This window comes from Nylanderia fulva, unplaced genomic scaffold (genome assembly GCF_048542155.1).
Source record: "Nylanderia fulva isolate GAGA-0341 unplaced genomic scaffold, ASM4854215v1 Scaffold105, whole genome shotgun sequence".
NCBI classification, from domain to species: domain Eukaryota; kingdom Metazoa; phylum Arthropoda; class Insecta; order Hymenoptera; family Formicidae; genus Nylanderia; species Nylanderia fulva.
Window position 1 is genome coordinate 332796 of NW_028189248.1, and position 24894 is coordinate 357689.

Genomic DNA, 24894 nt, shown 5'->3' on the forward strand with positions numbered 1-24894 from the left:
AAAAAATAGGCTAAAATTACTTGAGACACGAAATAACGACGATCGCAATGTTGACAATGATAATTTAGTTAGTGAAAAATTTGACCGCATCATAAAATTACCGTACGTCAAAGAACTAAGTAAAGACGTTTCAAGATTATTGCAATCTACGGGCATGCAAAGCGTTTATTGTATACCGAAAAAATTGAATACAATAATTAAACGTGTCAAAGATCCTTTACCTTTAAAAGAAAAAACAGGAGTTGTATACAAAATTAATTGCGCAAATTGTTCCTCATCATACGTCGGTCATACTAAACGACAATTAGGCACACGCATAAAAGAACATTTTAATAACATTAAGGTACACAATAGTAATTATTCAGTCATTAGTAATCATAAACTGGATAATGGTCATGATTTTGATTGGTCCGCTCCTGAAATTTTACATCATGAGAAATATGTACGGAAAAGAGAAATCGCGGAGATGTGTTTATCAAAAAATTTGACAACACAATCAATTTACAAAAAGACACGGATAATCTAAATATTGTTTACAATAAACTAATAAAGGTCGTTTAGTTTGATCGAAGTAATGAGTATACAAAGAGCTTGAAACCGACACAATAATATAGTTAATTGTTTCACATTATATCATGTCACATTTTAAGATCAGAAATTAAGTTTCTATATAGAAAGTTGTGTTTTAGGTAGGTTACATATTAATTTGTGGAAATATTTATTGTTACTTACAATTAGTTACTTTTTAATTAATTTTTTAATTTTCTAATAATTGTCATTATTATAATTTGTACCACTTAATAAGGGCTGAAACCCATGGCCGAAACGTCGTGAATATTAAATAAAGATCATTAAATAGCCAGAGTTGGTTGATTAAATTACTACCATTTTTTTAAATTTAAGGAGTTTTATTTAAATAATAAAGAAAAAATAAATAAATAAAAATATAAAAAATTTTAAAAATTAAAAATTTTAAAAATTAATAAAAAGGTTTTAAATAAAAACAAAAAAGTAAGAAAGGGGTCAGAAATTTCATCACGTCCTCGTCGTTGATCCTGGAGTAAAAACTAAGAAACATGAAACAAAAAATATTAATATAATAATAAAAATATTAATTAAATAATTTTGCAGAACCCTCCCCCCCCCCCCCCGCCCCGGGATTATCGACGTCAGGATCCGCTAGTGTATATATATACATATGTATATTTTATGCTCAAGGATTCATAAAAAATTCTTAGGATTATTTATATTTATGTAAAGTATTTGATTTTTTTCGCAAATTTTAATTTTCGCAATATGTTTATAACTCCAATTTTTATCTGATAAACAGCGAAGCAAGCATCTAAAAATAATTAAAAATATTTACTACAAAAAGGAATTCAATCTTTTTAAGTAAAAATTCTTAATTTAAGAAAACAAAAACACAACTTATATGTATTGTATACAAAAATGACATTTTAATGAATAACTTAATTCAATTAATTGTAAATACATATCGCTTTATTAGATTTTTTATATTTTAACATAGCAAGAAAGTAAATTAATAAAATTGCACTTTATTGTATCTTGTTACGATTATCGTGTTTCTTTAATAACAAATACATTTATACATTTATACATTTATGTTCATAACAAAAACTTTACAAAGAGATATTATAAACTTTAAGAAATAATAAGCAGTTGATTCTTTGCATATATATAAATAGGATATATTACCGTGTTTCATATTCGAAAAATTGACAGCAATTATATAATTATAATAATGGATAGCAGCATTTACTAAAATATTGCTAGATAATTTAAGACGTTATATGACCATAGATTTTCCACATTGACCAACTTCGTTGCTCGTATTAATATGCATCTGTGTCAGCATAAAATTATAATTTTTCGAATTTATTTACAAATTTTTACTTACATTTATATTTATTTATATACCACTTTCATATGAATTTTTTCTTGCAATAATAAAATTTTCTCAGTCGACTAGCATTGTCACACATATTTATATTTAGGATTATTTTAATCATTTTATTGTTGCATATACAAAATAAATTCAACTCAATATAAAACTGAATTCCATATATTCCATTACCAAAAAATTCCTACTGTCAATAGCAAAATACAAGTACCTATATTATTCCATACTTGTACATTCATTTAAAAATAGTACCAAAAGAAATTGAATAATAAGTTAGTATTTTATTATCAATTTGATCAAACAAGTTTGATGATGATTCAAACCGATTTTTCATATTTTGCTCGCCTCATTGGCTTAGCAGAATAACATTCGCAGATATAACATATTGATTAACATATTTTAATTAAAATTCCATTGTATATATTTAAATGTAACAATTCCTTTAAATTTTAGTGAAACAATTAGTATCTTATATGCAACAATTTAATATAGAAAAAAGAACAATAGCTGTTAAAAATCCTTCGTTATCATCTCCTTTTCATATCGATGCAAATGCAGCTCTACAGCTGATATATATTTTATATGTACACACATACATACATACATACATACATACATACATACATACATACATACATACATACATACATACATACATACATACATACATACACATGCAAAAAGCTCTACAACGCTTCGACAGCATCAACTTCACCGCGAACAAAAGTCAAAAGAAGATTTGACACCACCATTCGCTCCTTTCAAGTCACTGTGTGTATGTGTATGTGCTGTTTCCCCATCACAATTGAAGAAGAAGGATGAAGCGGAAGTTGTGGAGAATGTCGTCGGGGAAGAGACTGTCCGCAATTGGCAATATCAGAAGACGCATGTGCAGTCTTCCGAGGCCCTGGCCTACCTGGCCCGCTTCCGATTCAGTTTAACCAGCTTGCGTCGCTTTAAAATCAGTTGATATAGTGTGTCCAAGCCCTCGTGGAGTCCCTCGCCCGTGATAGCACATGCTGGTTGCACGCGAATGCAAGAACTACCAGGCATTCCAGTTAGTTCCAATACTCCCAAATACTTTTCCAATTCGCCAACTTCCTTTGCGCCTAAATTATTAAACAAAATGAGCTTAGTGTGCTGTTTGCGTATATCTTTAGAAAAATTTCTTGTTCCACTGTTCCTTATACAGGGTAGGCCATTTTAATCTTTCCACTAAAATTTCTCAAAATCCAAAAATTTAAGACAAAAATGTTTCAGATAAAAGTTGTATGGTTTCAAGGGGGACATGAGATGGTGTCATTGATTTGACCTTGAATAGCCATTTGAAGGTTACGTGAAGGTCAACTTCAATTTCTTAAATGGAACACTATATTTTTTCTTGCATACTTTTGTAGCTGACTTCGAGATCTTTCCAAAACACTACAATAAAATATTTTTTCATGAAGTATTTTTCGAGTTATTAAGGCTGCAAATTTGCAGTATTTTGACATAAAATACAAAATATCTTGGGAAATATTCATTTTTCGATTATCATACCTTAATACTTTTATGCACAGAATAATGAGACGAATCAATTGGTGTAAAGAAAACACATAGTTGTCTTAAAGAAAAATTATCTAACTGCTTATTTCAATTTTCATATTTTTTTTTAAAGGTAACTATGTGTTTTCTTTACATCAATTGATTTATCTCATTATTCTGTGCATAAAAGTATTAAGGTATGATAATCGAAAAATGAATATTTCCCAAGATATTTTGTATTTTATGTCAAAATACTGCAAATTTGCAGCCTTAATAACTCGAAAAATACTTCATGAAAAAATATTTTATTGTAGTGTTTTGGAAAGATCTCGAAGTCAGCTACAAAAGTATGCAAGAAAAAATATAGTGTTCCATTTAAAAAATTAAAGTTGACCTTCACGTAACCTTCAAATGGCTATTCAAGGTCAAATCAATGACACCATCTCATGTCCCCCTTGAAACCATACAACTTTTATCTGAAACATTTTTGTCTTAAATTTTTGGATTTTGAGAAATTTTAGTGGAAAGATTAAAATGGCCTACCCTGTATATGCATATAAGGGATTATATGTATAGGATGTCCCATAGGAAAATGCTGGAACTAATCCTATGAAGAAAAAGAATTCATATTTCTGCAATCGAGATATGAGACTATACAGATTGATCAATTTTTTCCTGTACAAATTAAAGTATTAATATTAACAAATTGAGAAGCGCTTTAATTTAGGGTAAAAAACAATCCGTATAGCCAATAAATACAATAGATTTATAGTTTATCTAACCTCACATTTTGTTGATCAAACAGGACGGAAACCACAGACTTCTCAAGGACATTTAGAATCTCCTTAAGAGGACCCTTCAGCAAATAACGAACTCTGACAAAATAACAGTACACATATCCAAAACATATGCACGTATACACAACGCACATATATACGAATCGTATTTCTAATTACTTTGGGTGGAGTTCCGAATAGGTAAAACCTCCGATTTTTTTAAAACTACACTATTTTTTGTATTTTTGGACGCTGATTAAATATGATAATGAAAATTTGCGACAGTCATTTTCAAGGTTAAAACTCAAAAAAACAAAAATATAACTTTTTAGACATTATTTCGATAAATATTGATGTAACAAAAAAATGTTTCCATCAAAAGTTGTAGTTCTTGTAAAAATACTTCATTTATGTTCTATACATTTTTTGCGTAAAACTGAAAGTTTTCGAGAAAATCGATGTTAAAGACTAAAAACGGCGAGCAAAGTTCCGAAAAGTGCTCACCTCTGATTTTTTTAAAACTCAGTATTATTACGTATTTTGATACGCTGATTACGAATATCATAGTAAAAATTGGCGCATCTCTCATTTAGTGAAAATCATGAAAAATCAATAAATATTATAGTTTTTAACGTTTATCTCACAATCAGTGAATACGAAAAATCATGATAAATATTTTAGACAAAAGTTTTACATCTTACAGAGAAAAACATTTTATGTCCTATTAATTTTTACCGAATGAGTGATAGTTTTTAACAAAAACGATGGAATCTAAATCTTATATCTGTTCTCTCATCTAAGCATGTACTTTGCGGTACATATACGGTTCCACATGGGTCTATAACTTTCTACGTAGAGCGAGATGGCACGCAAACCTATTTTTCTAGACTTGGCAAACTTGATTTCGACGTAACTAGCAATTTTATTTAATTCTTTCACGACGTTTCGACCATTTGGTTGTGGTCCTTATCAAGTGAAAATTCCATTAATTATGTTAAACTGAGATTAACGCAACATCACACCGGTCTTATTTAAAATTAATAGTTAAAAGTTAAAAGAGGAACACGTCCCATCGCTATGATGTTTCGTCAACGACAGTCGTTTGCTAGTTACGTCGAAATCAAGTTTGCCAAGTTTATTTTCACCACTAGCGTCCAATATTAATTTTGATTGATTCTATTTTTCTAGTTTTTAGTGAAGCCCCCCGCAGGGGGGCGGAACCCACTGTTCACGCATACATTTTTCTACGCGAAACGAGATTCCACATGGGTTTGCAACTGTCCACGCATAGCTAGGTTCTACACAAACCTATTTATCTAGTTTTTCGGTAGTAGAGTCCTCCCGCAGGTGGGCGGAATTCACTGTTTCCACGCGAAGCGAGGTTCCACATGAGTTTACAACTGAGATATGTTGTTTTCGGAACCATAGCCGTTTTTAGTCTTTAACATCGATTTTCTCGAAAACTATAAGTTTTACGCAAAAATGTATAAAACATAAATAATGTATTTTTATAAGAACTACAATTTTTATTTGAAACATTTTTTTGTTACATCAATATTTATCGAAATCATATCTAAAAAGTTATATTTTTGTTTTTTGGAGTTTTAACCTTGAAAATGATCTTGTCGCAAATTTTCATTATCATATTTGTAATCAGCGTCCAAAAATACAAAAAATAGTGTAGTTTCAAAAAAATCGGAGGGTTCATCTATTCGAAACTTTATCCCAAATTTTTATTAGACTTCTAATCTAGGTTTAGAGAATAACAGTGCTTTCTTTCGTGTCCTCTAATTCCAGGGAATGTGCATTTTTATTCGTACAAAGTGCATATGTTTTATATAAAGCACATATTATGATTAGGTAGACAGTTCGTCTGCAATTCGAGATGTCAAATCGAGATGAAAATAGATAAGAAAAACTGTTATTTCTCATTTTTCATATCAAATCGAGTTTGCCTGGGATTATTGATGCATGTATTTGCAATAGAGAAGCATTTTTAATTCTATCAAATTAAAAAAAATATATATATTAAAAGTACGAAAATATACTGCATCGATAAAAGAGAAATCGAAAGAAATAAAATGTTTGTATACTAGTTTATTTTATTTATAAAAAGTAAGAAAAAAGTGCTTATAGTCACATATGTAAACCAATGATAAATATTTTTGAAGTGCGCACCATTTGTATTTGTACAAAATTATATTCTTTTATGAAAACGTAAAAACTTTCTAACATGTCATTTTTGATGTTATTGGCGGTCCTTTTAATAGTTGCTATTAAATCTGGCACTGTTGAAAATATTTCAATATCAATAGTTTATGTGATTTTATGTGATTATTAGCACTTTTGTCATTATTTTTTATCAATAAAATAAACTGGTATACAAACATTTTATTTATATCTATTAACCTTTAGAGGGCGGGAGTGGTCGATATTTCGACCACCCAAGGCACACAAACTATTTGATGTTTACAGCCAAAATTTGGTGTGTTTATTAAAGAAAAAATAGTGAAAAAAATCCTGAAGGCATCCTTGACTTTGGAAATTGCCATTTCAAGGTCAAATTCTTTTTTTTCGCTATTTTGGCCTCAAAGTTCGTATAGCCACATTATTTATGCGCTAAGTGCGAAAAAATAGTACTGCGTATCGTAAAACCTAACCTAACATTTTTCACTATTGGATTGCATAAGGTAAATTTGCTGCAGATCGCTACTATTGATTCATAATCTATTACGATTAGAATTCTTGCAGTACATATTTTATTTGTTACTATTATTATCATTTTTTTGACACTATTATCCAAACATTTTATCAGATTCTTATCTTTGAAAAATGACTGAAAATGAAGCTTGGAGTAGTGGCGAGTCCGAACCAGAGGTACAAGACTCAGACAATGAAAAAATTGATGACGTTGATTTAGGAGATATATATGACGGAAGTCAAATTTTTGAGGACGCGTATTTTTATCCATCAATCAAAGACTTCGAAGGTAGTTCCACAATAAATTCTAATATCTCTATATCAGGGAATAATCCAATCGATTATTTCAATTATTTTTTTTGTTCTTCTCTACTGCAAAAGGTTATAGACGAGACGAATCGTTATGAAACTCAAAATGATGAAATAAAATCTTCACATATGAAATCTTGGAAACCTCTTACAAAAGATGAGCTTGAAAATTTTTTCGGTCTTTCAATTCTAATGGGCCATGTTCGGAAAGGCAATATGAAAAGTTATTGGTCTTCAGATCTCTTACTACACACTCCAATTTTTTCTCAAACAATGTCTCGCGATAGATATCTTCAAATTCTGCGTAATTTACATTTTCACGATAACAAAGAAATTATAAATCACCCTTTAGTGAAAATAAAGCCAATAATAGACCACCTACAAAACAAATTTTCGGCAGCTCTTATTCCAGGCAAAAATCTGTGCATAGATGAAAGTCTGTTATTATGGAAAGGTAGGCTTCGATTCAAGCAATATATTCCCTTGAAGAGAAATCGTTTTGGCATCAAGCTTTTTCTGATAGTAGACTGCGAAACTGGATTTAAATTGGGCTTTGTTGTTTATACTGGTGCGGACACCGATTATCAAAAGTTTGGTTTGGGTATTACTGGCGATATTGTCGCTCACTTCTTACAACCTTATTTTTATAAGGGTCATGTTATGTATGTAGACAATTGGTATACATCTCCTACTTTAGCAGAATTTTTACACGATCGTGATACAGGAATATGTGGCACGGTGAAAGCAAATAGAAAGGGAATGCCAAATCTAGACAAGAAATTAGCTCGAGGTGAAGTACAAGTCGCTCATAATGGTACATGGATGGCAATGAAGTGGGAAGATAAACGTAGTGTTCGCATGCTTACAAGTGTGCACGAACTTGAATTCTGCGCAACTGGAAAAAAAAATTATCAAACAAAAGAAGACATTATAAAGCCAACATGTGTTCATGAATACAATCAAAATATGGGCGGTGTAGATAATATCGATAGACAATTATCTATAACGGAATCAGTGAGAAAAACAATGAAGTGGTATCGCAAGCTCTTTTTTCACCTTCTTGATCTATGTTTATGTAATGCTCATGCTTTATATAAAATGAGAAATGAAGAGCATATATCATTTCCTTTATTTCGATTAGAGATTGTTAGATCATTATTGAAACTTGATCCTACTGAAAACTATGCTTGCAACAATGATTCTCCCACTCGATTAGTTGGCCGACATTTTCCGAGGCGTGCTACAAGTCGAAGGTGCCACTTGTGCTCTTTGCGTAAGAATAAAAGTCGAACGATGTACATGTGTCCCACTTGTGATGTTCCTTTATGCGCAGCACCATGCTTCGAAGAGTACCACACACAAGTGCGATTACCCTAACAAGCACCCCAACGTGAGAGGCAAGGGGACTCACGAAAATCAAGCACCCCAACGTGAGAGGCAAGGGGACTCACGAAAATCAAGCATCCCAAACGTGAGAGGCAAGGGGACTCACGAAAATCAAGCACCCCAACGTGAGAGGCAAGGGGACTCACGAAAATCAAGCACCCCGAAAGAATCGTTTTTTCGCCACGTCCACGTCGTTGGTCCTGGGTTACGCTATTGAAAAACTCTATTTTAGGAAGGCATCGTCCACCTTCATTTTAGATAAGAGGGACTGAAGAAGCCATTGTGCATCTCCACGGATGTAGTTGGAGTTCACTGCGCTTTTGATACAAAATAGATCGTCATTTTGAGGTCAAGGATGATTTTTTCCAATATGTTTTTCGTATTCAGAACATCAAAAAACATGAATATACCAACTTTGAGGCTGAAACAGCAAAAAAAAATTTTTTATATTGGCCTTTACGTTACGGCCGGGGGTGGTCGATATATCGACCACCTGTCAGGTTGGGAACTTAGAATGAGTAATCCGATGAAATTATATATAAATTTTGGGTCAAATGAAAAGTCGATTTGAACCAAAATTTTCCCGCCCTCTAAAGGTTAAAAACTGTAGACTTTCCTCTTTTCAATACAATTTTTTGTTTTCTTCAATAATTGCATGTATTACTATTACTAAATGAAAGCTGATTAGTTTCAGCATTTTCCTATGGAACACCCTGTATAATGTGTGTGTATAGTATCGATTATATACCAGGTAAATCTTGTTTGTTGGCAAGAATTAGAATCGGTACACCCGCATTGTCCGGACTCCTCGCTGTTCTAGTGAGTTCCATTTTTGCCTCTTCAAGCCTCTCGGTATCGCAGGAGTCAACGACGAAAATAATACCGTCTGTGCATCTCGTATACGATTTCCATAGCGGCCGCAACTTTTCCTGTCCACCCACATCCCAGACAAGGAAATTGACACCTACGCATAAAAATATTATATTTTAACACGAACACGAAGAAATGACGTAACGTGTCCAAATAATTCTAACAAACAAAATATACGTTTAATTAATTCTGTATTCGATCATAATCTCATTATCGTTTAAAGTTTAATTAAGGGGATCCTAAATATCCTTGAGAAGTCAGTTGTTTTCTTTTTTTTTTATCGACAAAATATGAGGTTAGATAAACTATAAATCTATTTATTGGCTATACCGATTGTTTTTTTACCTGAAATTAGAACGCTTCCTCCTTTGTTAATATTGATACTTTAATTTGTACAGGAAAAAGATTTATCAATCTGTATAGTTTAATATATCTTGGTTAGATAATTATGAATGCTTAGAATTTATAATTCTGTAACCAAGATATATGAGACTATACGGATTGATAAATCTTTTTCCTGTACAAATTAAAGTCTTAATATTAACAAAAGAGGAAGCGTTCTAATTTCAGGTAAAAAAAACAATCTGTATAGCCAATAAATAGATTTATAGTTTATCTCATATTTTGTCAATAAAAAAGGAAAAAAATAACAGACTTTTCAAAGACGTTTAGGATCCCCTTAAGGCGATGCCGGAGAGACGGCCGAACTTCGATAGATTAGCACCACACATATCTAAACATATGCACGTATACACACATGATAGATTAACACCACACATGTCTAAACATATGCACGTATACAACACATATGCGTGAAAATTTTCTGCACCGTTTTCTTATTTATTAGGCTTCTAAACTTATATCTAAAAGTTTACTAATACTTCCTCATTCAATTTCTAGTTGAAACCTATCTTATTTTGTACGTACAAACAGAAGAATTTTTATATTAAATAATTATTTTTTTGACCTGACGACAGAAGTCGATAAAGAAATTTTAGTTTTTAAATTTTTTCTTGTTTTTAACATACAATCGGTAGGTTCCCACTTTGTTTTTGTACGTGTTTTAATTGTGGAAAAGCATTTATTATTTTATTTAACCAATAAAAAGATTTCGGTGCAGAAAAATATATAATCATCCAATCGATAAAACAGGCATCCGGCATTCCCTTAAATATTTAATCATCACATTAAATCTTATTTAATAATCTTATTTTTAATTTTTTAAAAATCAATTAATACAAAGTTTCGCTCGTATATTGTAAATACAACTAGTGATAGATAAAAAGGCCAACTTATCGAGCAATTATTAGAGTTGTTCTGTCAAATAAAATTTATTCCATGTATAAACTAAATATAAAACATTATGTGAAAGCTACAAACATTCTATACTCAAACTTAAGCGAAAATTACAATCATTATAAAATAAACGTTTCAACCGCACGCGGTCTTCCTTAGTATTATATTACAGTAATTATTAAAAAATACAAATTCATACAAAAATTCCACATAATATCGAAAATTAATGTTAGTTCTTCAATAAAAGTCGAGAATTTATAAGCAATTAAAACGTGTTTCAATCCGTCATATCCAACAAATGTTCGCCTCGATATGATCTTTGATTTTAATCAAATCTCGAAAAGTTTCATCGTTAATATGCGAGAAATTTATATGTTCCGTAGGCGCTGCGATTAATAAAAAATTTACGATTAACGTATGTCATAAATTAAAATATATATCTTTAACAATTAGCAATATGCTTACTTGACATCGTCCTTTTTGACAATACTTTTAACCACGTTTTTTTGAAAAAGTTATTGAAGATGACACAAGACAAGACCAACAATATAAAAAGACACCTCATTTCAAACTCTACTTAATCGAAGAATGTGCGTTTATATATGATCTAATACCTATGTTTAAACCGTTAATGTCCTATTTGTCTTATTATTATTTATTGTTCGCTAATTTATCCAAAATATCAAAATAAGACTCGCTGAGTAATTCAGTATCTTTGTTTAAATTTAGCCTATTTTTTTGTTCTTTAATATATAGCATTTCAGAGATGAGTCTTTTATAATAATTATTTTCGTTGTCCAGAATCTTTACGTTATCCCAATTAAATGTATGGTGTTCATTTCTTATGTGTTCAGAAATTACTGAATATTTCGTTGAGTCTAACCTGATATTATTTTTATGTTCTTTTAGTCTCGTCTGTAATTGCCTCCTCGTTTGGCCTACATAAGATGCATTACAATTATTGCAATTGATCTTATAAACAACATTCGAATTGCATGGATATAATTTTATCTTTCTGTGCTTTAATAATGTTATCAAGTTCGTTGAGACATCTGTATCCTACTATACACTCTGTATTTTTTACCGAGGAGACAATAATTTCTGAGATCCTATTTATATACGGAATGACAAAGAATTTTTTATTAACTGATTCCTCTTCTATAATTTCTGTTCCTTCTATGTTGCTAAAAAATACAAATTCATACAAAAATTGCACATAATATCGAAAATTAATGTTGAAACACGTTTTAATTGCTTATAAATTATCGACTCTTATTGAAGAACTAACATTAATTTTCGATATTATGTGGAATTTTTGTATGAATTTGTATTTTTTAATAATTACTGTAATATAATACTGAGGAAGACCGCGTGCGGTTGAAACGTTTATTTTATAATGATTGTAATTTTCGCTTAAGTTTGAGTATAGAATGTTTGTAGCTTTCACATGTTTTATGTTTAGTTTATACATGGAATAAATTTTATTTGACGGAACAACTCTAATAATTGCTCGATAAGTTGGCCTTTTTATCTATCACAGTTTAATTTTTTAATTTTGTTTTATAATTTTTAAATTTTGTAACATAAAATCGATAGATCCCCGCTTTGTTTCTATATGTACTTTAATTGTGAAAAAGCATTTATAATTCTATTCGACCAATAAAAAGAAAAGCGTGCACAAAAATAGAGGACCTTGAACGTCATTCGCTGTTTCACAGATAAAACATTATTTTTCTACATCCCTTTCTCTTTATTGGTTGAATAGAATTATAAACGCTTTTCCGAATAAAGTATTAGGTGCGCAACTAAGTTCCCGCTGTTTGTCTATAGATGGCTCCAGCAGTAAGTGCTGGTCGATTTTGACATATCCAAAACGTCACGAGCCAAGCTTAGACATATGGTAAACAAACCGCTTTGACATGTTAATGATTTTGTTTTGGCGTCATATACTTTTAGTTGTGTGAAAATGTCTGATTTTGTACAGAAAGTACCAAGTTTTTGCCAGAAAGATGGGAAAAAGTTGTGGCTAACGATGGGCAATACTTTGAATGATTCATTTGTAACCATTTTTTCACAATAAAGTTGCATTTTCATAAAAAAAACAGCGAGAACTTAGTTGCGCACCTAATACATATAAAAACAAAGTTGAAACCTATCGATTTTATTTTAAAAACAAAAAAAATTATTTTTTAATTTTTGTGTTTTTAATGTGAAATCGATAGGTTCCAACTTTGTTTCTATATGTACTTTAATTGTAGAAAAACATTTATTATTCTATTCAACCAATAAAAAGGAAGCGTGCAAAAAAATCGCTTTATCAGTCAAACGAAACAGCTTTAGGATCTTCTTCACAATTAAAGTACTGATAATAATGAACGAGGAGCGCTGTAATTTCACATAAAACAATAAAAGTTAAAAAATTAGTTTTTTTTATCAGCTTCTGGCATCAGCTCATAACAATACTTATTTAATACAAAAGTTCTGCAGTTTATTTGTACACAAAATATGGCGCTCCCAATAGAGATGAAAGAATAATACAGAAGTAATAAAAATGATATTAAAAGCCTGTATCAAAAAATTCGTGTTTGAATTAATTATGTATGCATTTGTGTGCGGAATCGAGGCATAAAACAGCAAAAATTAGTTGCCGAACAGCGCTCCCCATTTATTATTATCAATACTTTCATTGTGAAGGATTTTTCAATCTGTATAATAAAAAGTGAATCTAACCTAACTTAAAGTGAAACAGAACAACGGCGGCATCCTCTTACGGCGATGCTGGAACTTATTCTATTTTACCGACAAAATGTTAACTTGTAATTTTATTATTTATTGCTTTTATGATATTAAAAATTCTTTTCAGGGATTAAAGTATATGTGTTAAAATAAAGGCATGGATGGTCATTTTTGATTAAATAAAAAGAAAAAATTTCGAAAATTTACTGACAAACTGTTAGTTGACATAAATATTTATTTTATATTAAAATTATATAGTTTGCAAGTATAAAATAAGTCCAGGAGGGCAAGAAGGACATCTGAAGGAATGACAGAAAATCTTAAAAAATTGAGCTGCGTGAACTTGACCCCCGATTTTTACTTTTTGAATTTCTTTTCTTTTTAATCGTTTGTAAGTCGTTTGTAGGTAATTATTAGATTAATGAAAACGTTTGTTAGATCAGTCCTTCAAAAAATAAAAAATAAAAGTAGCCGTAAAGTTAGTCCCTACAAAATTAATTTTTGTTAAATTTACTTTATTAAGGATTCATTCGATGCGAAATCGTTTGTTGGTCACCAATATGCCAATTAGAACGTTTATAGAACGTAGATTGTCGTTTCTTCAATAAATGTTAAAAGCCACATTTAGTGATTTTCTAGGGAAATGATCGTGAACTTAGCCCCCCGCTTATAATTTCAATTATTTTAGTCTTGCAGAGAGTCAATCGACGCGGAATCGTTTGTTGGTACCCAGTGAGAAATGATTGATTGAATCGTCATCGATTCGACATCTATTCGAATCGTTTTTAGCATTTATGGAAGAAACAACGATCTAACAAACGTTCTAATTAACATATTCGTAACCAACAAACGATTTCGCATCGAATAAACCCTTAATAAGTAAATTCAACAAAAATTAATTTTGTAGGGGTTTAATTAACTTTACGGCTACTTTTGTTTATTTTTTTGAAAAAGGACTGATTTAACAAACGCTTTTATTAATCTAACAATTACCTACAAACGACTTACAAACGATTAAAAAGAAAATAAATTCAAAAAGTAAAAATCTAGGGGCCAAGTTCATGGAGCCTAAAAATTGAGTTTAGAGGTTTAGTTTTAAAAAATAACAAAAAGTCAGATTTAAGTACAATATTGAAGTAATAACATAAAAAAGCAATAAATAAGTTCCCGAATATTGCACATAAAATTTTTGGTATACACAGTATATACGGGGTGTCTCAGACCACCCGTACATGACGAATATTTTGAAAATAATTTTAAAGGTGACCTTGAGGCTTCTTTCATAACTACTACCAAGGCCAAATATTTATCATCATTTTATGTATTTATTAAAGCTCTACAACTTTTGTTTAAAATATTTTTATGCTCAATTTTCAAAATATTCGGCATGTACGAATGGTCTGAGACACCCTCTATATAAAAGTAATAAAAAATAAAAATAAAATTACAAGTAACATTTTGTCGGTAAAATTTTTATAGTCAGCTCCAGCATTACCTTAAAGCTTCTTGATACTTGCTGCAGCTATATGGAAATTATGATGTCAAAAGCGAAAAAACACACGTTAAAAATTCTTGCGTGCCATTTTTAACTAATAGGATATTTCGATGAAACATTTTACTTTAGATGACTTATTTAACACACTTTTAAAATATTATGAAAACTATCTTTTTCCCTTTATAATCAATTAACTATTGTAAAATGCGGACTTGGTAAAACGACAGTGATATGAGACCTGATCCATAGATAGTCTCGCACATTCGCAATCATTTCGCACGACAAAGTCTAATATCACAATTTACGATTATTGATTGACTGTCAAGGGGGGAAAAAGTTTTTGGACTATTTTAAAAGCCATCTAAAGTTGTGTTTTATCAAAATATTTTTTTATCTAAAAATGACACGCAAGAATTTTCAGCGTGTATTTTTTCGCCTGTGACGTCACAATCCAGAATGGCCGCAGCAAGTATATTTAGGAGCTTTTAATTTACACAATTTTGTACATATAATTAAGAAAAAATAAACACTGCAAAACAATGTACCTTTAGCTTTTCCAATGCCGCCGCGAATTCTCTCGCAGTTAAAACCGATGGTCGGCACAGTATTGAGATATTGATCGAATTTGAGTCTGTACAGGGCGGTTGTCTTTCCAGCACTGTCGAGACCAAGCATTGCCACATGGAACGGAGTTCCCGTGGGAAGTGCCTCAAGAAGACCGCCACTCGTGCCACTCCTACCCATCCCAGCGCCCATCCCTCTCTCTATTTCTTCTCTTATTTTGTTCCTAGTTCTTTTCGTGTCTCACAGCTCTCTTTCTTTCTCTGTCACGCTTCCTTCCTTCTATTTCGTCCTGATTCTATCTAACATTCCCGCATTCCGCGAGCGAAATCCCTTTCTTCTCCAAACTCTCAGCCTTCGATGCCGGTAAAAGGATTCGTAAAACTGTCTTCTACTACCGCGTCTGAAAAAATAAGCACATCCTATGGTTAATGTTTCTGTGAACCGGTTTTGTGTGAGCGATACACAGATGCGACTTAAAATATCTTTTCTAATAAGTAGAACCCGATTTGTATTAGGGTCAATATTATACTTTCGATATTGAACGAATTACAGTTTAAATTCCGCTTTATATATATATGCGTTCTCGTGTAATCTCTCCCCACCGAGTTACTTTACCGTCACTGACCAGCTTAAGAAGTCTTATAAGACTTGTGCTCCACATTCAAATAATATAAAAATATATGCGCACATTGCACAAAAAAATCAATTTTTATTTTAAAAATATTTATTATAATTTTAATCTGACAATGAGGTACATATTAAAGAAATTTTGCTATGAGTCAAAATTGATCTAACTTATGTTCTTAATATAGTTACCTTAGTATATATAATTTTAAATTCGGAATAGCCTCAATTATTCTACTATTATAATTTATAAATTATAATTTTTAAATCATGATAATCATAACAAATAACTTTTACAGAGAATTTTCAGAAAATATTTTTACTCAAAATATAAAAGATATTTTTAATTTTAATTCTAATCCGCAATAACCAAATAATATGCAACATTATGATCTTATTTAAAATTAAATCAATTTTATATATGGAATGGATATTGACCGCATAATTTACTTAAAAAAATAGAAATGTACTGGAAATTATAGAAATCTCTTTCAAGATGCTACCTGGAAATGGAAATAATAATTTGTTTATTAGCGTACAGTTAATATACTTTTAATTGTGTAAAATTTTTTTAGATTGTGAAGTTGATGTATTCGTATATGTTGCCCAAATGGGGCAAAAAGAACTAATAATAAAAAGACTAATAACTACAAATACATGGTTTATATCATACCTATAATATAAAAAATCGAACATTTCCCATATGTTCACAAGGCTTTAATTTAAAGTTCTTGTTAATTTAAAGTCTTTTATTATCAGGCATTAATAAATACATGTATAATCTATATTTACATATATGTGTGTCACATTTTTAGCGAAAATGGACTTTATAAAGAATCATCAAGATTTACAGTTATGTTTTAATTCACAAATAAAAAAGAGAGTACTTAACATATATTTTATTAATCTTATTATCGAACACACGAGTGGTTCGCATTTAAAAATTAATCGATGTATTTCTCGTGTATTTCGCAAGAAAAAAAACATGATTTCTCATTTTTGACATTATCAATATAGTTAAAATGAGGATAACAATCTTAAAGGAATAATCATTGTATAAGATAAAAAAAAGGACAGTTAAGGGAATGCTGCCGTTGTTCTGTTTTACCGACTTTAAGTTCGGTTAGGTTCTTTTATTATTTACTTTTATTATTTACTATTAGGAACTTTTTATTGAATATACAGATTGAAAAATCCTTCACAATAAAAGTACTGATAATGGATAATAATGAATGGGGAGCGCTATCCGACAACTAATTGTTGCTGTTTTATGCCTCAACATCGATTCCGCACGCAAATATACATACATAATTAATTCAAGTACGAATCTTTTACTTTTTAATACAAACTTAATATCATTTATATTACTTCTGTATTATTCTTTCATGTCATCGCTATTGGAAGCGCCATATTTTGTGCACAAATAAACTGCAGAACTTTTGTATTAAATAAGTATTGTTATGAGCTGATGCCAGAAACCAATAAAAAAAACTGTAATTTTTTAACTTTTATTGTTTTTTATGCGAAATTACAGCGCTCGTTTATTATTATCAGTACTTTAATTGTGGAGAAGAATTTTTCAATCTGTATATAGCCAATAAAAAGAAAAGCTCTTAAACTCAAAGTCGGTAAAACAGTCATGGTCAGCATCCCCTTAATATAGCACTAATAGCAATCTTGTGTGTATACATGATATCTACATTAAATAATCAAAATAATCAAAATAAAAACTGGCACTTGCAGTATAATAAAATATTTTTTGTCTATTTACTAATTAAATAAATAAATATAAAATAATTTGATAAAACATAGAAAATGTTATGATTTGATTTTTGCTTGGATTATTATGACTGACTAAGAAAGTGAACCCTCTTTCACTTGCGAATACTTTCTGTCTGAATTGAACACTTGATTTAAGATAGGCAACTTATCGACGAATTTAAAATCTATACGAAGTGTTTCTAAAACTATGTCTGAGATTTTACGATTGTATTCTAGGAATTAAAATAAGAAAAAAATTTCTATAAATATAGGTCCAAAAATGTTTTCCTTCCAAATTATATAGCCCCCTAAAAGATTGGTGAAAAAATTGAAAAATGTATTGTAGCCTTTCAGAAAGTTTCACAAATAAAAAAAAAATTTTTTCAACAATCTGAAAGTCTCCGAGATTTACATTACAGACAATACATTTTTTAATTTTTCCCCCAACTTTAGGGGACTATAACTCGGAGAGAAAGTATTTTTAAATCTATGTTTATAGAAACTTTTTTCTTATTTTAGCTCCAAGAATACACTCTTAAAATTTCAGACATAGTTTAGAAACACCCTGCATGTACACGCATACACATGTACAGCCAAAATAATAAATAAATCTGCCGTACAAATAAAATTTATTATTATTTTTATTTACATTACATAAATGAAGGAAATTGCTAAACAATATATATCACTGTCTGGCAGAAAGTGGATAATCATAAAAAAATCAATTCAGTTCTTTTCGAAACGAGAATTTCAACGAATAGAGATGATTAGAGGAGAGAAGGATGGGGCGTTCCATTTGCCTACAATCTCACTCGCCTACAGTTTCGTTGACCCACATCGTTTTGCTAATAAGTTTGATTGCCTACAAGCATTACACATGTTGCTATGAAGATATTCTACTAGATAGTAGGAAACAAACATATACGACAGATATAAAGTACATGAGGTATTATTGGATTGTTGTGAGGTATATATTATAGTATGTAGAAAGTATAAGATATATGAGGTTTTGTTGAATTGTTACAAAGATAAAATATATGTAATATTAGAATAGGTTTTCGGGTTTAAATCGTGTAGACTTTTTGTTTGATTCCAACGTTTCGTAAACATTTCAGCTCACTTCATCAGGGAGAAACAGCCTGAACTATTCCTTGTCGAATCTTCCTTTATATATACGTATAATAAATGGATCGATTCTAATATTCGTGTACACCCCAAAAGCTTCAAATATCAAATATACAGGATGTCTCATAGGAAAATGCTGAAACTAATTAGCTGTCATTATTTAATGCATGCAATTATTGAAGAAAACAAAAATTGTATTGAAAAAAGGAAAGTCTACAGTTTTTAATAGATACAAATAAAATGTTTGTATACCAGTTTATTTTATTGATAAAAAATAATGACAAAAGTGCTAATAATCACATAAAATCACATAAACTATTGATATTAAAATATTTTTAACAGTGCCAGATTTAATAGCAACTATTAAAAGGACCACCAATAACATTAAAAATGACATGTGAAAGTTTTTACGTTTTCATAAAAGAATATAATTTTGTACAAATTCAAATGATGCGCACTTCAAAAATATTTATCATTGGTTTACATATGTGACTATAAGCACTTTTTTCTTACTTTTTATAAATAAAATAAACTGGTATACAAACATTTTATTTCTCTCGAATTCTCTTTTATCGATGCAGTCGTATATTTTCGTACTTCTAATATATCTTTTTTTTTTAATTTGATAGAATTAAAAATGCTTCTCTATTGCAAATACATGCATCAATAATACCAGGCAAACTCGATTTGATATGAAAAATGAGAAATAACAGTTTTTCTTATCTATTTTCATCTCGATTTGACATCTCGAATTGCAGACGAACTGTCTACCTAATCATAATATGTGCTTTATATAAAACATATGCACTTTGTACGAATAAAAATGCACATTCCCTGGGATTAGAGGACACGAAAGAAAACACTGTTATCCTCTACTCTAAACCTAGATTAGAAGTCTAATAAAAATTACTATTACGATAAAATTACTATTTTCATATATTTCTAGTCTTTTGTCGCATTAATTTGACATAATTAGAAATGTTTTTCCACAATTGCAAAATGCGCATACATCAATAACAATCCTAGAAAGCTTCGGTTTTATATACAAAATGAAAAATAATTACGAAATTATTATCCTAAAACTGTCCTATTTTATTAATAAAACGATCATTTTTCTGCACTCTTTTCTTTTTTACTGGTTGAATAGAATAATAAATTTTTCCACGATTAAAGTACATATACAGGGTGTGCCATAGAAAATTGTTGAAACTAATCAGTTGTCATTTTTTAATACAAGCAATTATTGAGAAAATAAAAATTGTGTTGAAAAGAGAAAAGTCTACAGTTTTTAATGGTTTTATAAATAAAATGTTTGTATACCAGTTTATTTTATTGATAAAAAATAATGAAAAAAGTACTAATAATCACATAAAATCACATAGATTAATGATAAATATTTTCAACAGTGCCAGATTAAATATAGCAACTATTAAAAGGATCGTCAATAACATTAAAAATAACATGTTAGAAAAAGTTTTTATCAGTTTTCGCAAAAGAATAGAATTTTGTACAAATTAAATGGTGCGTACTTCGAAAATATTTATCATTAGTTTACATATGTGATTATTAAAACTGTTTTCGTTACTTTTTATCAATAAAATAAACTGGTATGCAAACATTTTATTTATATTCATTAAAAATTGTAGACTTTCCTCTTTTCTTACACAATTTTTGTTTCCTCAATAACTGAATGCATTAAAAAATGACAGCTGATTAGCACATTTTCCTATGAGTCGCTCTGTAGGTATAATAATAATTTGTTTATAATTACCTACAGTTTCATTGATCTACATCATTTTGCCAATAGCTTCGTTTGCTTATAAGTTATAAGTATTACACATATGTAATAATATCCCTTGTAGAAATGTATTACTAGTAACGCTAATTAATCACTTACTTCGAGTACTTAAATTACTGTATATCAGTATTAAGTGATTAAGTACTCGAAATAAGTGATAAATTGACGTTACTAGCGATAAATTTCTATAAGGGATTGCTATTGCTAGATCGCTATAAAGTGTATTGTGTGTCTGTGAAGTTGGCACGACGTTCTACGAATTAAAAAAAATACTAAGAGTTCTAGTAACACTTTTCATAGTTCTATAGTTCTTAATAAAAATTAAAAAGAGTTCCGCATTTCTTATATTAAAAAATCAAAATTGAACAAATGTCGTGCTAACTTCGCAAATCTAGCACGACACTTTCTCTCTAAAGCACTAAAACGCGTTGAATATTACCATTTTTGGCAAGAGTTCCCGATAGTTCTCCTCAAATTCAGCTTGTATATGCAATTTCACATCGATATTCATTAATTAAGTATTTATAATCCATTTTTAATAATTACGTCCAGCACGATATTTAGTGAATATGCCGTGCTGATGATTTCCCGCAATTTTGACTGCAGCTTTCTATAGTTGTCTAAGAGTTCTATAATTTAGCAACATTTGTTCAAAGAGTTCCGATCTTTTACTATATTTTAAACAATTTTTAACAATTACGTTCAGCACATTTAATTAAAATGTATCGTGCTGATGATTTTTTGCAATTTTGACCGCAGCTTTCTATAATTTCATAAGAGTTCTATGTTTTAAAAACATTTTCTCAAACAGTTCCGACCTTTTAGTACTTTAGAGAGAAAGTGTCGTGCTAGATTTGCAAAATTAGCACGACATTTGTTCAATTTTGATTTTTTAATATAAGAAATGCGGAACTCTTTTTAATTTTTATTAAGAACTATAGAACTATAAAAAGTGCTACTAGAACTCTTAGTATTTTTTTAAAATTCGTAGAACGTCGTGCTCACTTCACAGACACGTGTATTGTAGAAGGTAGGAAGTATGTATAGCAGGTATGAGACATATGATGAAGCATTGCTGGATCGCTAGATATATATATTAGGTATAAGCGTTGCTAAATCGCTAGTTCGGTATGAGGATTAAAGCAACAGCAATTATACGCACCTTGCATCGCTATAGATGTTCTTCCTTCTGTTTTCTTTGTATATAATCTCATCCCAAGGAACGTAAATCAAGAAACTTCTATTATCAACCCTAAACAATGCACACGATTTTATTAAGAAAATTATATGTATAATATTTAATATATAAAATATTTCAAAAAAGCGAGTATAATTGCGTTTATGATTATATATTGTAAACTATACACATATATTTGGAAAAGCCAATCGTAAGAGAATGTAATATATTGATATAATGTACATATTCGTAAGAAATATTTGAAAATTATGTAACTAAAACCACATTGAAGCAAAAGATGTCATTAAATCGACAAAAAGTTAATGTATATACATAAGATCAATAAAATATATTTTATTCTTATTTAACACACCTATGCTAGAATATTACTTTTACGTTACACGCACGTTAATTTATTTCTTTATACTATGTAAATAAATCAAAATAAATAATAAAAAATGAAATAAACTATTATACTAATTACTATTATTACAATATTTTAAGTTATTCTTTTGTTTCCAGGAAACAAAAAAATCATGAATCCATTTTTCCTATACATTACATACACACGTGCACGCGCACGCACGTACGCGATCACACGCGCTTACATACGTATACGTGCACACACACACGCACGCGCACACGCACACGCACCTGTTATAGATATACATATGTTAATAATCATTTTGTGCATTAGATAGCGAAAATTAATTTTTCGCTATACTTTTTATAATTGTGCACAGGATATGAAATTTAGTTGGCACGTGCCAAGATTTTAATACGACTAGATAACACAAGCGCATGCTTCGCGTGCGCCAAATAAACTTTTTCTCCGCGAGGGTACATAATTTTAATTTGCTGAATTTCAATTATGTACATAACTTTAATTCTCGAATTGCTATTATATACATAATGTTAATTCATCCCCATACAGCACACAAGTTTGCAGCAATATTGCAATGTTATTGCAATATTGCAACAACAACATTGCAATATTGCAATGTTGTTGCAATATTGCTGCAAACTTGTGTGCTGTATGGGTCGAATTAGAATTATGTACATAATAGAAATTTGGGAATTCAAATTATGTACATAAAAGAACACATCATTTTTACATTACGAGGCGTTTGAACGCTACGCACTTACCCTAACCACGAATATATCGCAACGCGCCAGCATCCAATCAGCATCGAAATAAAGAGGCTTCAACGTTTCGATATATTCGAGTAATCGATTTAACATGCACTTTTTAAGGAAAGGAAAAGGAATAAATCTCGATTCGAGATTTCGAGGAATAATCAATTCGAGATTTTCATACTCTGTGCACGATTATAAAGCATAGCAAAAAATTCTTCTTCGCTATCTAATGCACAAACATCCGCGTTAAGTTTCAATAGCCAGTTTATTTCGAATTTATATGAATTATAATTCAATAATATAATATATTATATTATTTCCAAAAACTTGTTTTTAAATATTAATGTTCTTTAAAATATTAACATAGTTTTGTTAATTATATAATAAAATCATATTTGTATTGTAAACATGTTATCTTATTTTTTGCAAAAAATTAATTTGTTATGACTAATAATATATGATGATGATAATAATAACAATAAAATTATAAAATAGTGTAAATATAACGAAAAAATAAATAAATATAAAACTGAAAATAAAAATATAAAAATTAAAAATATAAATTATCTGCCTTTAAATTGAACTAAAAAAACTGTTAATATGAAGTTTGTGATAAGAGATTAATATTTCTCTCATATGTATGATATAGATATTGAATAATAAAATGAAAACAGTTTTTTTATTCCTCTTAAATTAATTGATGTAATATCAATATTTTGGCAAAAATTTCGAGATTAATTACAATTTTGAAAGTGTTTGTTTAACTAAAGGTAAAACTTTCTTTATCTTGATCAAATATGATTGTAAAATTAATGTATTTCTAAAGCTTGATGCTTATTCTCAGCATCAAAAGATGTCATATGGTACAAAAAATTGATTCTTTATTTTTAATCACATGACATTCTCTGACTCTGAAATTGATCGTCGAGTCTGAATTGTGATAAAAAAATAAACGTAAGGGACACGAGAGGAAATATTTAAATACATGAATTTGTACGCGTATATCGATACATGTATATGTATATTTAACATCTGTATTTTATCTCTAGATATTGCACATTATTGAGTTGATAAAAGTTGAATAATCAAAAAATAAATAAATAAATTTTGTTAATATTTATACAATTACTATTATAAATAGAATAAGATAAAAAATATATGTCGGCTCTCAATATTATTAATAATAATAATACATGAATTTTAAATCGGCCAATAGAGCCCAAGCGCGAAAAATTAATTCTACGGAACTGTATCTCTTGGTTTGAGATTACTAAGTTCCATATATAAATTAATCTCGAACTTACATATGGAGAAAAATAGGCGAGAAAAATATAGGTCCGAAAAGTCGCTGAAGCGGGAACTTAGTAATCTCAAACCAAGAGATACAGTTCCGAAGAATTAATTTTTCGCGCTTGGACTCTATTGGCCGATTTAAAATTCATGTATTATTATTATAAATAGAATAATTAATAACAATACAAATTTCTTAAAGAGAATAATTAATAAAGAATAATTTCATTCAGCTTATAACAGCATTTTAGTATTTCTCAAGTAACCTATATTTCTTTATTTTTGAATGGTCTTCAGCCTATAGCAATAGTCATGAATAGTCACAAATATATAAATGTAACATAAATATTTATATATTTATGTAAGCTGCACACATTTTGATACGTTGAAAATTTCTGTTCCTGT

At 29.7% G+C, this 24894-nt stretch overlaps 2 protein-coding genes across 3 annotated transcripts in view; one reads left to right on the forward strand and one right to left on the reverse strand.

Annotated features, from left to right (window-relative positions):
* Positions 1-1536: 1536 nt before the first annotated feature.
* Positions 1537-24894, reverse strand: part of Arl4 (ADP ribosylation factor-like 4) — a 38966-nt gene continuing 15608 nt past the window's right edge. Inside the window, exons 2-5 of one of the 2 annotated variants that reach the window (XM_029306256.2) lie at positions 22048-22137; positions 15559-15977; positions 9365-9580; positions 1537-3030 (exon numbers count right to left, since the gene is read on the reverse strand). In XM_029306256.2, coding sequence (XP_029162089.1) covers positions 2834-3030; positions 9365-9580; positions 15559-15769 — 624 coding nt within the window. In that variant the 5' untranslated portion in view covers positions 15770-15977; positions 22048-22137 and the 3' untranslated portion in view covers positions 1537-2833. The remainder of the gene's footprint in view (positions 3031-9364; positions 9581-15558; positions 15978-22047; positions 22138-24894) is intronic. The other variant, XM_029306257.2, reaches the window with a different exon arrangement.
* On the forward strand, positions 7054-8607 carry LOC146725080 (piggyBac transposable element-derived protein 4). Its single transcript, XM_085484656.1, has one exon. The coding sequence runs from the start codon at positions 7054-7056 to the stop codon at positions 8605-8607; it is 1554 nt and encodes a 517-aa protein (XP_085340782.1).

Bases quoted from the DNA above. Each gene is read 5' to 3' on its own strand.
- LOC146725080 (XM_085484656.1), top strand. From the start codon at position 7,054: ATGACTGAAAATGAAGCTTGGAGTAGTGGCGAGTCCGAACCAGAGGTA.